Source organism: Barbus barbus, assembly GCF_936440315.1.
Source record: "Barbus barbus genome assembly, chromosome: 23".
In the NCBI taxonomy this organism is placed as follows: domain Eukaryota; kingdom Metazoa; phylum Chordata; class Actinopteri; order Cypriniformes; family Cyprinidae; genus Barbus; species Barbus barbus.
The window spans coordinates 1,990,931-2,003,746 of record NC_136751.1 but is presented as its reverse complement, the minus strand read 5'-3'; the positions used below and the strand labels follow the sequence as shown (position 1 = coordinate 2,003,746).

Below are 12,816 nucleotides of genomic sequence, written 5' to 3'. Positions count from 1 at the left end.
TGTGTATGTGAGTGTGTGTGTGTGTGTGTGTGTGTGTGAGTGAGAAAGAGGTCAGTCTCCCCACACTTCCCATGCGCTGCCACAGAGGGCCGTTCCAGTGTGTTATGAGGTCATGGAGACACAGGGGTTCATTAGCAAAACACCACATCCATCTCCTGAGTAATTACTGCACCATCACCTCTCAGCCAAGCTAAACAATGGCAGGAATATGCTACAATACTGTATCCAGGCCTGTCTCAATGCAAACCAGCCCGAATATACAACCAGATAAACCTTATCGCGGCACAAAAGTTGTAAACCAGGAAACAGGCCGAATTTTTAAAACAAGATATTTTCTACTCAAGCCTGCTGATTTGAAACCATTGCTGCTTATTGCAAAGAAAAGGTTAACATGTTGACACAGATACCTGTATAAACCTTAAAGTTTAAGGTTTATCCACAGTTCTCCACCTTTTGGACTCCAAGTCCACAATAACATTCACAAGTCCCATTAATTTTCCACACTTTTCTAACTAATAAAATATGTATTATGACCAATATACTAAAATGGTATAGAATATCTCATATCTCCAGGTTCTTCAAGACCATGAAAACAATGTGAATTGTTTTAATATACTAATACTAATGTTACTAAAGGTAGAAAGTTTCAAAAAGCTAAAAGATGTTTGTTTGATCACCCAGAGGAAAATTGCATTGCTCACTGGTTGCGCTTTCATAACATGCTTCAAAAAAGTAAAAATAAGAATGAACAAATAAGAAATATAACTATAAAATCAGACTAAAAATTCTGAGAAACATACAGGTCAAATAATTTGATCTTTTAGTTTGATATCATAATGAAATCTTTTGATAGCAGAGACTTTAGTATAACATTTATGTTTAAGACAATTTTGAGATCTCATTTGCACATTTTTAATGCCATTGGCTCATCATTTAATCTCATTGATGTTTAGAAGAAACCATTTAATTATTAGAGGGATCTCATTTAAGACATTCTTTTCTGCAGGGAAGGATATGAGGATATGACATTTAATATTTCAAAATCATCCCTGCTGGCTTAAACTGACCTGCGGTGTAGATGAGGGTGAACTGGCCGCGTTGAGTGTGGAAGGTTTTGGTGCTGGAGGTTTCTGTTGCTCCGGTAGAGGATAAGGACTCCAGTCTTCTTCGCTCTGATTCAATGTATTTCAGTATAACACTTGTGATCTTCTCTCCACCTGTTCCACTGGACAGAGCTTTTTTTAACAGGACCGACTGGGACTCTTTTAAACTGAAACACGAGCCAAAATGAAAAGCCCTTTAAAAGTGCAAAAAGAAATCCACAAAAAAAGAGAGAAAACAAATAAAAGCAGCACTAATAACATAGTTAAACAGCATCATTGCAAACTAGAACATAAAAAGACTATTTTATTTATTTATTTTACCATTTCTGCCAGGAAAATAATTATATATACATATTTACAATGGGTAAATTGCAATATTTATAAAAATAAGAGTATGGATTAAGGTGTTGAGTTTATGTAAATGTAAATTATTTTCAGTAATCATATGTACAAACAAAAATTGTGGTGCCTCATATGACCGTATAAATGCCAACTATGGTACTCCATACTGCATTATGTATTGCATATGCATTTTTGTAGCACATTCACAAGAACTCCTTCAAGAAACATTACACTAATATCCATTTAATCAACATGACATTTCTGAGTTGAATTCAAATTGTGCTTATTGGTCAATTAAAATAATAAAAATGACTCTAATGAATACCATGTCCTGTATAACTCTATGCTCTTGATGCAAATGTGGCAACCCTTTTTCAAATACACAGCATAGAAAGTCAAATGGTTCAGCTTGAGCATGCCATGGGCTAATTTTCCCAAACAGAGATAATTTACAGTGAAAACAAGCTGACATGAGCATGGTTCAACAGCAAACAGCCTATAAAACAAGCGTATGGCCATTCACATTTTACATGCAACCTTCCCAACTCTGCATGTGTTATACACACACTCACTCTGCATAAACACCCCCGACGCCAAAGGAGATGATTTGAGCAAGGTCCCATTCACAGAAAACCATGACATAAGACAACTGGAGAGGTCCTAATACAGAGCCCTGGGGGACTCCTAGATTTGCACTGAGCTCCAGCAAAATGAACCATAATGATAATCAATCTTATACTCTATTTTTCAGATATAGACCATGTCTCTGATTCAAGAAATTATATAAATTGTTCCAAGTGCAATATTCTTTTTGGATTGTCAACAAAAGAGGCAAGTAACATTTCCATCTTTGGGGTGTGGTAATATTTCCATTTTTTATTTTATGCTTTGTAAAAAATCCCCAAAACAGCTAATAAGCTTGGCCCTCTGTGATGATATACTACCATTTAGAGAACATTTCTAAAATACATATGCAGAGCACATACCTTTCATAGCAAACTAGTGTAAGCATTCATATCTGACTTGAAAAGCCATGGAAATAAAAGCAGAACTTGCTTGTTTTAGCGATTACACTCTCTGGGTTTACTTGCCAGACTTGGAACTTTCAAAAACAGAGAACTTATCTGACAAATCTAGTTCACACACTGAATGTGATATAAAAACTGTTGAAAGATGGGGAAATTGCAGACTGTCAGCAAAGAGTGAGTATGTAGCATTGGCCCGTCAGGTAGATCATTGAAACTGACCCATACATGCAGTCTTTCAATAGTCTATTGTGAGAGAAGTGTTTCCACAGGGCAGGAACTTCCTTCCCAAGCTTAGATTCAGCAGAGGACTTGCTCAACAGTCTGAGATCATTGTAGAGTGGGCCTGATATACCTCATGAAGGCAGTAAATCTCTCAAACTAGGACACAAACCCAAATTGTATTGGTTTTAGAGTAAAGCAGATTTCAAACCATATTAATTCTGAATATTTGAAACAGTTTCAGTACTCAATTTCTGCAGTATCGATACAGATACCAGCTATGATTTCTGGGTCTCTATTCTGCCTAAAAGCGGGTTGACATACACAGTAGCATATCGTATAAATAAATAGTCCATTGCATTGCGAGTTTCAAAGTGAAGCGCTGTGTTCATTTGCATGCAAGCAGCTCATGATCTGCTCTTTTCAATATCTCAGAGCAAGTTCACAGTAAATCAGCATTTGAAAACTCTGAATGTATTTCTTCCACAAGAAAAGCTTGAGGGTTTAACCTCTGCAAGTGAACACATTAAGACACATGTATTGTAATCTTACTACTGTAAAGTAAAATAATTCATATAATTATTTTAAAATGTTTTTTTTAACAGTGTGGTGTTATCACAGCAGTAATATAGTTCCATCCTAGAGATTATTATTATTAGTATTATTATATGGGACTAAAGAATCTCATATAAGTTTCATAAGGAAATACTTTAACAATGACAAAAGTACATTCATTTACAGTATTTATTTTTGCCCTGAATTGTATGCCAATATTTCCCTGTGGTATCAAAAACTGTATTGTCTATGGAAATTTGTCAAGGTATTGTATCAAAGTTAGAAATTCCAATATCATGACAACACTATTCAAGATATTTCTAATTAGATCCAGTTTCATCGTATTTGATCAAAACTACTGTCTTAACATCCAAAATGTTGTAAATTCTTCTCTGACTGGCAATATTCTCGCACTTGAACAGGCCCAACAGAAATATATTGGAGAGCCACAAATTTCACAGATATCTACACATGCATATTTCGTGTGTTCATTTATTGTTATTTGGGATAATCTACCAAACAAACTTGCATTAAGAACATTAACTAACATTTCTAAACTGACCTGTGTTATGTGCCTCTCCACTGACCCATTGGAGTTCCAATAAACCACTTATTAACCATGACTACAAATACACTTTCTATCTTTATTTCGATTCCAGCGAGTAGATACATTCCATCTTCAATATCAAAGCTCTGATCAGAGACTACCATGGGACAAGACGCCTAAACTTTATGGTATTCATTGCCCCATCAATCTGAGATCAGACGAGGTGTGGCTCTACAATCATAACACTTTTCTTTTGTTCTTTTGAATCTTCTGTCATCTGAATACAATATAAAAGAAGCATCTGCCTGTGGGGCAGTCAATCCCAATAAATATGTCAGTTTAAGGGCGAGGAGTACATCTTCTACTCCACATTATTCACCTTGGCAAAACATGAGGTGAGAATAGAGATAGCTATATTTTTCATTTCAGGGTGGAGAGTGAGCTGTGAGAAGATAAGGGTTACTTAAGGCCTCGGTATAAGAAAAGAAAAACAAACTTAAAATCAGTCTATGCAGGTGTTATAGTAGTTTAGAATTTGAAAGGAATTAAAACCCTTCAGTAAACAAGAAGAATGCTTCAAGGAGCTTTGAGTACCTAGAATGTTTCCCACTTACCATGTCAGGTGGGAAAAAGAGCGCTCAAACAATGAGATTCTTGAATTTGCTGGTTTCACTGATATAAATACAGGTCCTGTACTGCCATACGACAGTGAGGTACAATACAGACAGATGGGTATTTACAGTAGATATGAATTTGGGGTATTAGAGCACCCCCTGTAGGCACGTCCTAGTAAAACACACAATCTGTTTCTTTTATGGAATGTCAACAAACTGAAATAAAGTAATCAATTCTGAATTGAGATTGAGAAACTGCTATTATGCTTCCCACCAACATTTTAATTAATTTGAAAAATGTTACAATGTAATGATTTTTTAATTCAGGTCTATTATTTTTTATTTAGGATATTATTTAGGCATATTAATTGCGCGCTCTCTCTCTCTCTCTCGCTCTCTTTATGTATGTATGTATGTCTTTATTTATTTGCTTACTATTTTTATTAGCATATTTAATTACTATGAATTTATATACAGTTTCTTAGACACTTGTGGATAAAAAGTGACATGATTGCTGTAGCTTTATCTGTATTATTGTCAAAATATATACTGTTAACGGTACATTTTCCTCTTAAATGTGCATCATGTCATTTTTTTTCCATATACCTCAAGAAATAAATAGTAATTTTGATAAATATGTTTCAAACTAAAAACTACAGCCATACATGCTATAGTATTATGCAAATTAACTCTTCATATATTATTTCATTGTTATACTGGTGATGACAAACTGACAAAAATTAGAGCTGCTGATACATAAACATCACGCTGCATGAAACACTGTATCCAGTAATACAACTTGCTCAACATAACTTTCCATTACAAGTGTGATCGGCAAGTACTTATTGACTGTTAGTAAATTTTTACTTTAAACTGGATTAATACGTGGTAAGCAAATATTCCATTCCTAATATAGCCATGGATGTGCTTTACAAGCCACTTGCTTTAGTGTAAAACACATTAATCTCAGTCTCAGTTATGAAGAGTTCCCTCACCTGCGTGGCTGCCAGCGTAATGAATATGTCTTTCTTGTATCTGGATTGGCATCACTGGAGGCAGATGTGGAGATGTTGCCGTGGATGGTGGTGGATGCGGGCGTTACCATAGTAACTGATGCCGTAGTGGCGGTTGAGGGTACATTGGGACCAGGATGTGCTTCGAACCAGGTGCTCGTGGTCGGCATGACGTTTGTGTGTTCACAACGATGGCCGTGGAAGCCTGGACGACACTGACAGATGTTCGGCTGGCGACAAACTGCTTTATTATGGCATCGCGGATGACATCTTGCTAGTGAGAGAACAACAGAGAAACTATATTGTCATTCTATTAATGCTTTTATACTGCTTCGCATAACATGTCAAGCAATACAATATATTCCAGATTAAATCCCAGAGTGTGACTTTTCAACATGTTTCTAGTCAAAAAATTGGACGTTGCACTGGCCCTTTAAAAGGCACATGGGTCAAGGGGTTAGTTATTAGTTGGTAAATCTAGCTACATACGGATTAGGAAGGTGTGGATTATGATGAGAAAGCTGAGGGACTGGATTAATACTGGACTAGAGCTGAGGCTGCTGAAGCCCTGTGCATTCAGAGGTTTGGCCTACTTACAGCAGAGGAATGTTAGAAGGTTCACACATCCAGATGGACAGACATGAAGGACATTTTTACTGCCGAGAGTAAGATGCACGATCGTAATATACAGAAAAATCTTTAACATATTATATAACACACATAAGCCTAATAAAATCGATCATTAAAACAAAGAAAGACGTAAACAATTTTGCAACTACCTAACTGAACAAATAACTGCTGCACGCTGGAACAATGAACACTGTGTACAGGTTTGGCAACCTAAACTTCTCATCATTAGTTTGAAATTGAATATATATTAAGTAACAAAAAATATGTTTGTGTGTTACATAAGAACATATGGCACACAATGGCAGCATTATATATATATATATATATATATATATATATATATATATATATATATATATATATATATAAAAAATTAATTAAGAATATTATATTATATTATATTATTCTAAGCTTCCTCTTTCCTCTTTTGAATATTGTGTTGGACAGTAGGGGGCCTTCAATTCAAACAGATTGCGAAACCACATTTTTCCCCTTCCCTTCTGTTTATTATGTTGTTACAGCTCCCAGCTGTGCTGACACTTCAGTTCATTGCCTCATTTGAAAAATCAGACAAATGAAGAGGATTTGAACTAGATGAAATACTGGCAGCCGTATATGTTTGTGTCTTTCTATGAGCATAATAGGAATGTATGAAAGCATCTGAATGGCCCTGGAAAGATACTCACGTTTTGTGCATTGTTTGGTTTTGGGATTGACCAGCCATGAATAACAGCACCTGGTGCCACAAACGTTGGGCCTGGAGAAAGACGGACAGAGATCAAGGGTGAAACTCTGGGCTTGACAATAGTTTTTTTTTTTCAGAAAAAAAAAGTAAAGCCCATCAAATGCCACAACGCACAAGCATCGAGACTGCTTGTCCTTAAAACTGCAAAATAAACTTGCTAAACTTTTTATTTCTCCTTTCAAGGCTCCGCGCCAAATCAATCTGTGCGGCATAATCACAATTTAACCACTTCTGAAAGGACATCTTTAAAAGACTTACAATCCGTGGCCATGGGCCCCTTAAGATGCATTGGATTGAGTGAATAGCCTTGGGTTTTAGCTGACCCTTCACCCCGTGTTGTATTCAGCGTGCCGTGGACAAATAGCGCCGATGAATAAAAATGAAGGGGGGTGCAAGTTTGTTATAGACGCCCCCCTCGTCGGGCCTCTGTCCTCCCTGTACCAATGCACATGAGAAATATTGTTTTTCCCACAGTGGCGCTGGCAGTTGCATCTGGTGGGTAAACTTTGCTGGATTAAGAGTCTTCTTCAGATGACTGGGCTGCATCTGTTTATCTAGCAGCTTCTGGGAGAAAAGGCAATTAGCACACCAACACAAGCCCCGATCCTGAACACTCACGGGCCACGGCTGGCGCACATCAACCTGACCCCTCTGTAGCATCAGGAGGGATTTGCTAATTAGTTACAGTATGTGCCTTTATTGTATGGCTTCTGAAGGGACACTGTTGGGACCTGGCAGGCCGAGGGACGGCCCGTTGTCTGTGCAGCGTAAGCCGATTGAGACAGCGCTGGCATGGGCCATCCAGGCTATGTGGAGGTCAGATTGACCTATAACCTTCCAAAAGCTAATTCAACACATGCAGATTTGGAGAGTTAACGAAAATCACTGGATCAGTATGCTTTTTTTAACTTTTCTGTTGATTTTATGTTGCATGGATTTAATTGCATTTTAAAACACTGCTTGTAAAAATGCATTTGTGAAAAAATGCAAAAATGTGCATTAAAAAAGAAAGAAAAAATGCATATGTTACATGCATATTATTGTTTTGTCTATGCATCTGTAAAGCGATTTTATTGAGCCAAAACTGAAAATTAACCCCATGCCATTCCAAAACCCCATGAAGAACCATTTCCATAAAGAGCTTTTAACATTCATGGAAACTTTCCTTTGCACAAAAGGTTCTTTTATAGTAGAAAAAGGTTCTTTAGATTATTCAAATGTTCTTCACACTAGGAAAATAATGGTTCTGAAAGGTTCTTTGGGGAACTTAAAAATGGTTCTTCTATGGCATCGTTACAAAAACACACTTTTGGAACCTTTATTTTTAAGAGTGCATGACTTTTTTCTTTCATGCAACATAAAGGAAAACCTGAAGTTTCAAAAAGGATGCAAAAGTACCATGAATTATCGGTAGCTGTTCTGATTTGAGTGTTATATTTCAAGCCTTTTGAAGCCATACAAAAGTTGATTTTTGATTAAAACTTTGAAATCCGCTCATCCTTGGCATGCTGATAAGAGTGCATGTAATAAGGAACTTTTAAGGTAAATCCTTTTTGAGATAAATAAAGTCAGTTGACCTTGTGAGTTTTTGAAGATTGAAAGTTACAGTCTTATTCATTGGTTTTTTTTCAGTGTAAAAATCCAATTTTCTTCTCTTTTTGAATTCTCTGTATAAAAAGAAAGCCAAACTGTTTTTGAGTCATGACATGACTAACTGATGAGATTATTTTCATTTTTGGGTGAACTGTCCCTTTAAGCTGAAGCTGTTTTGAGATGTCTCATAACACTGAGACCTTCTTTTACCACTCGTCTGTCTGTCTGATCTCTAAATAAAGGCCTTGAACCTTCACTTGGGCCCCTATTAGGCCCAAATAGGGCCATTTCTGCACTGACAGAATGGAAAGTTGCCTTCAACTTTTGTACCCCGTTTGGGTTTTAATGGGAGTCGACACCTAAACGATACATTCCGGATGAGACGTGAGTGATGTTTACAGAGCTGAGAGGCTCCCATTAGAGCAAGACTCGATAGTGATCAAAGATGTCTGTGTTTATTCTGCTCACATGGCTACGGCGGACACAACTGTTCTTTCAAGATTTGGACGTGTTAAAGGGATAGTTCACCAAACAATTATATTTAGTCCCTTATGTTGTTCGCAAGCTGCTCTTTTGCACAAGTGGAAACAGCCGTGATTGTTCACTTTCACTGTATGAAAAGAGCAGCTTGAACATTATGCTAAATATATCCTTTTGTGTTCCACAGAAGAACAAATGTCTTATGGGTTTTTAATCAAGCAAATGATGACAGAATTGTCATATCAGATTTAATAACACAAAATATAAACTACTTTAATAATATTTCAAGAGAATTATGTGGGCATTTGGATATAATCTGAAGAATAAAACATCTGTTCTTTACCAGCTGCTTTTGCACCCACATGCATGTCATTCTCTTGGCCTACAGCTCTTTTGTTTTCTCTGTGTGAACAGAATGCAAAGAAACAAAGCGGTGAACACATTTTTACATCTTTCAAACCTCTGCGCCTCCAACACGTTAGTAGGAGCAGAGGCTGTAAAATAAAGATTGTAAATGAACCTTTTATATTTTAAAAATGTTATGTTTGTGCAATACAAAAAGGGGGGTTTATGGTTTTGGCCCCGGCTCTTTTTTTCCAGCACCTCGTAACAGAAGCTTCAATAAAACCTCAACCGTGGTCCTCGAGGTCAAATATGTGGCTTAACTGCTGGATTATCACAAAGCTCCCACTTTGCTTGGCACCTCCATCAAGGTGGAAATAATCGTGGTTTTGTCTCCCTTTGAGGTGTGAAAGGCACCGTTGATGCGCTCTGAAATGAAGCCGTTTTCTGCGCTTGGCCTTCTGAGCTCTGAACTGCTGAACCTGCGTTGGGCCTGTTAGCATTACTAGACTCCGCAACAACACCCTCCTTCTCCTTCTAAGCTACCATGTTCCCCCCATTGCCCCGGGATGGACAAGTTTCCACAGTCAATGTCCTCGGTTGACCCAAAAGCACAATGAAGTCCAGAGGAGGAGGGATGTTACAGAAGAGCAGCGGTGCATCCTTGATTAACTCTTACAAAGGTTCAGTGGCATTCTGGCTCCCTCCAAATGAATATGAAAAGAAGAGAAAGTAATTTCCTGCTCTGTTATGGCTTACAAAGACCAGTCACTAGGTCTCAAACGTTTCAAGAGAATCAGGAATTCCCCTCATTGCTTGAAGGATCAACACTTCCGGCGTAAGTCTAGAGAAACATCTGACTGAATGTTACGGCAAACAAAGACGGGCCAATGTTTTCACGTCATTCTGGATCTATAAAGAGCTTCGATTGAAGTAAAGTGCTCTGTTTATGTCTCTGGAGTAAACGTGGAACTTAGAGAAGCAGTGAAGACAAAAATGCAACAGTTTGGATGCCAGGTCAAGATGAGGATGAGATGTGTAGTAAACATGATGTTTGACCTCGTTTACATGCAATTGTATTGCAAAAAAAAAAAAAAAAATCCAATGTAATTAATTAGAATTCAGTTCGTTTTCATTATTTGGAAGGTTCAAAAAAGATCCAAAATTTTTTAATTGCTAATGGGATTACAATCATTATTTGCATAATACAAAATAAGAATCATTTTGGAGTTATTCTGAATAATTACTGATTTTTCTTCTTTTTTATTTTTATTTATCCCATTAAGGTTCTTTATGATTGATTCAGTAATTAAAAAAAAAAAAAAAAAAAAAAAACTGATCACTACATTTGAAAAGCAATAAAATATAAATAAAGGTCTATTTAGTTTCCACGTTTCGAGGTCACATAAATTCAATCATTTTGCCACAAATATCTTGAAAGATGTGAACAAGATCGTAAATGTTATTCTTTTTCCGATTCAAATTAGTGAAAAATACTAATATTAGTTTATCCTGACATTCTTATCTGAATCTAGCTCATTTTTAAAATTGATTCCATTAAGTTTTTTTATGATTTACTCAATAATATAATATGAAAAAACATGTACATGTGCATTATATATAAAAATAATGTATATAATAAAGATCTATTTACTTTTCAGCTAGTTTCGAGGTCACATATTCAACATCACCTTCACCTCACGATGAACTGATGAGACACTTACCCCTTTAAATCTATCTGTATTCGAGTGGAGTCGGTCTGATGTCTGTGTCTCTGTGCTTTGCTCCTGATTTGTGGAGGATGGATGAGATCAGGAGACATCTGATGACTGACTGATGAGGAGCTTGCGGTCGCCAGGGAAAGAGAGGTTATAAATAGAAGTCCAGACAGCCTCCACAGTTCTGACATCGTTACTCCGACCTGGTGAATTGTAATTGATGCGTTTTCAGTGGGTTTGGCAGCGCGATCCGTCTCAATCATGCTCTGCTGTGAGTCCGCACTGACATGAATGAAAGAGATGCGTGGAAAACTTTCAGCCAATCAGAGTGATCCGTGGCTTGTAACCAAGAGACAGCCAATCAGAGCTCAGACTCACAGAGCAGCGGTGAGGAGTGTGATAGATAGATAGATAGATAGATAGATAGATAGATAGATAGATAGATAGATAGATAGATAGATAGATAGATAGATAGATAGATAGATAGATAGATAGATAGATAGATAGATAGATAGATAGATAGATCTTTTCTTTTTCTAGTGGCATTTTAAGGGAGAGAGAGAAACTACAGGAAAAATAAGCATTTTTTTCGACTTTGCTAAAAACAAAACAAGGTCTATTGCAGTATATACCAGGTCTTTATATGACAAATTATCAATCTTATTTACAAATATTATTACAAAACTGGTAAAGTTTATTGACAAAAAAACAAATAATAATAATAAAAAAAAAAAAAAAAAAAAAAAAAAAATATATATATATATATATATATATATATATATATATATATATATATATATATATATATATGTTTAAATAATTGTGTAAATATAAATATGCTAGGTTAAAATATGATACACATGATGAAACACTTTGTAAATGTAAATGTTGTTAGCCATTACTCAGAACAAGAAAATATTTTGAAGGAAGTAAAATAATAATAATATTTAGATTTTATAATATCAGATTCAGTTATTTTATTAATCATGACGAAATGTTTTAAAGTGAGACAAATTAACAAAAACTGACAACATGTCACAGAATGCAACAAGTCCACTGCTAATACTTACTGATGTCTGTGCTGTTGTTATTTTCCCTCCAAAATGATGTCACTTCCTGGAGGATGATGACATTAAGGGCTTTATTATTTAAACTGATATTACGAAATATTAACAGGAAAGTCAAAAGTCTCAAATATTTCAATTATAGAAGAGAGAGAGAGACAGAAAAAGGAAACAGCTTGAATATTTTCTTGTTTAATTCTAGAAGCTTGTGCATTTATAAAATAGCATGTAGGACATGGTAACATTCATAGAGAATATTCAGTAACATTGGTAATTAGCATCATGTGATTAAATGAAACAAATATGAAATACTTTTTTTACATTGAATCTAACATCCTTTAACAAAAGACAAATCAAGCACAAAACACTGGCATGGGAAATATGCATTGTATATTCCCAGGCTGCTCACCAGAGCAAACACAAGGTCCTTTCCATTGCTGGCAGTGAAGCCGTCCAGATGTCCAGTCAAAATAATGAACTTCTCTTCACACAGGGGTGTAAATGTACACTAACACCACCACTAGAAGCTTGAGGATGATAGCAGTGGCCCCGATCAGGCAGAATACTCTCTCCGCGGAGCCTTTGCTGTCGTCTCCCTCTGGGGCCACTGGCTCCTCTTGAGTCGAGACGTCGGTGGGCTGTTCCTGTGAGACACATATTCCTCAATTCACCTGGATTTACCATGCATCAGACCAATAATGCCTTGAGGGACTATGAAAGCGTTTAAATTAACCAGGGAATGCATTCAATTATATATTATTGTCTAATATTATCTTCTAATTTCCTATTCATTATGCCATTTAAAATTACATTTTTTTTTTTT

At 36.2% G+C, this 12,816-nt stretch overlaps 1 protein-coding gene across 3 annotated transcripts in view; it reads right to left on the bottom strand.

Moving 5' to 3' along the window:
* Nucleotides 1–11,123, bottom strand: part of LOC306842593 (latent-transforming growth factor beta-binding protein 4-like) — an 82,369-nt gene extending 71,246 nt beyond the window's left edge. For all 3 annotated transcript variants that reach the window (XM_079373543.1, XM_079373544.1, XM_079373545.1), the window contains exons 1-4: nt 10,936–11,123; nt 6,738–6,808; nt 5,404–5,695; nt 1,068–1,270 (exon numbers count right to left, since the gene is read on the bottom strand). In XM_079373543.1, the coding sequence (XP_079229669.1) occupies nt 1,068–1,270; nt 5,404–5,695; nt 6,738–6,808; nt 10,936–11,120 (751 nt within the window). In that variant the 5' untranslated portion in view covers nt 11,121–11,123. The remainder of the gene's footprint in view (nt 1–1,067; nt 1,271–5,403; nt 5,696–6,737; nt 6,809–10,935) is intronic.
* Nucleotides 11,124–12,816: the final 1,693 nt, after the last annotated feature.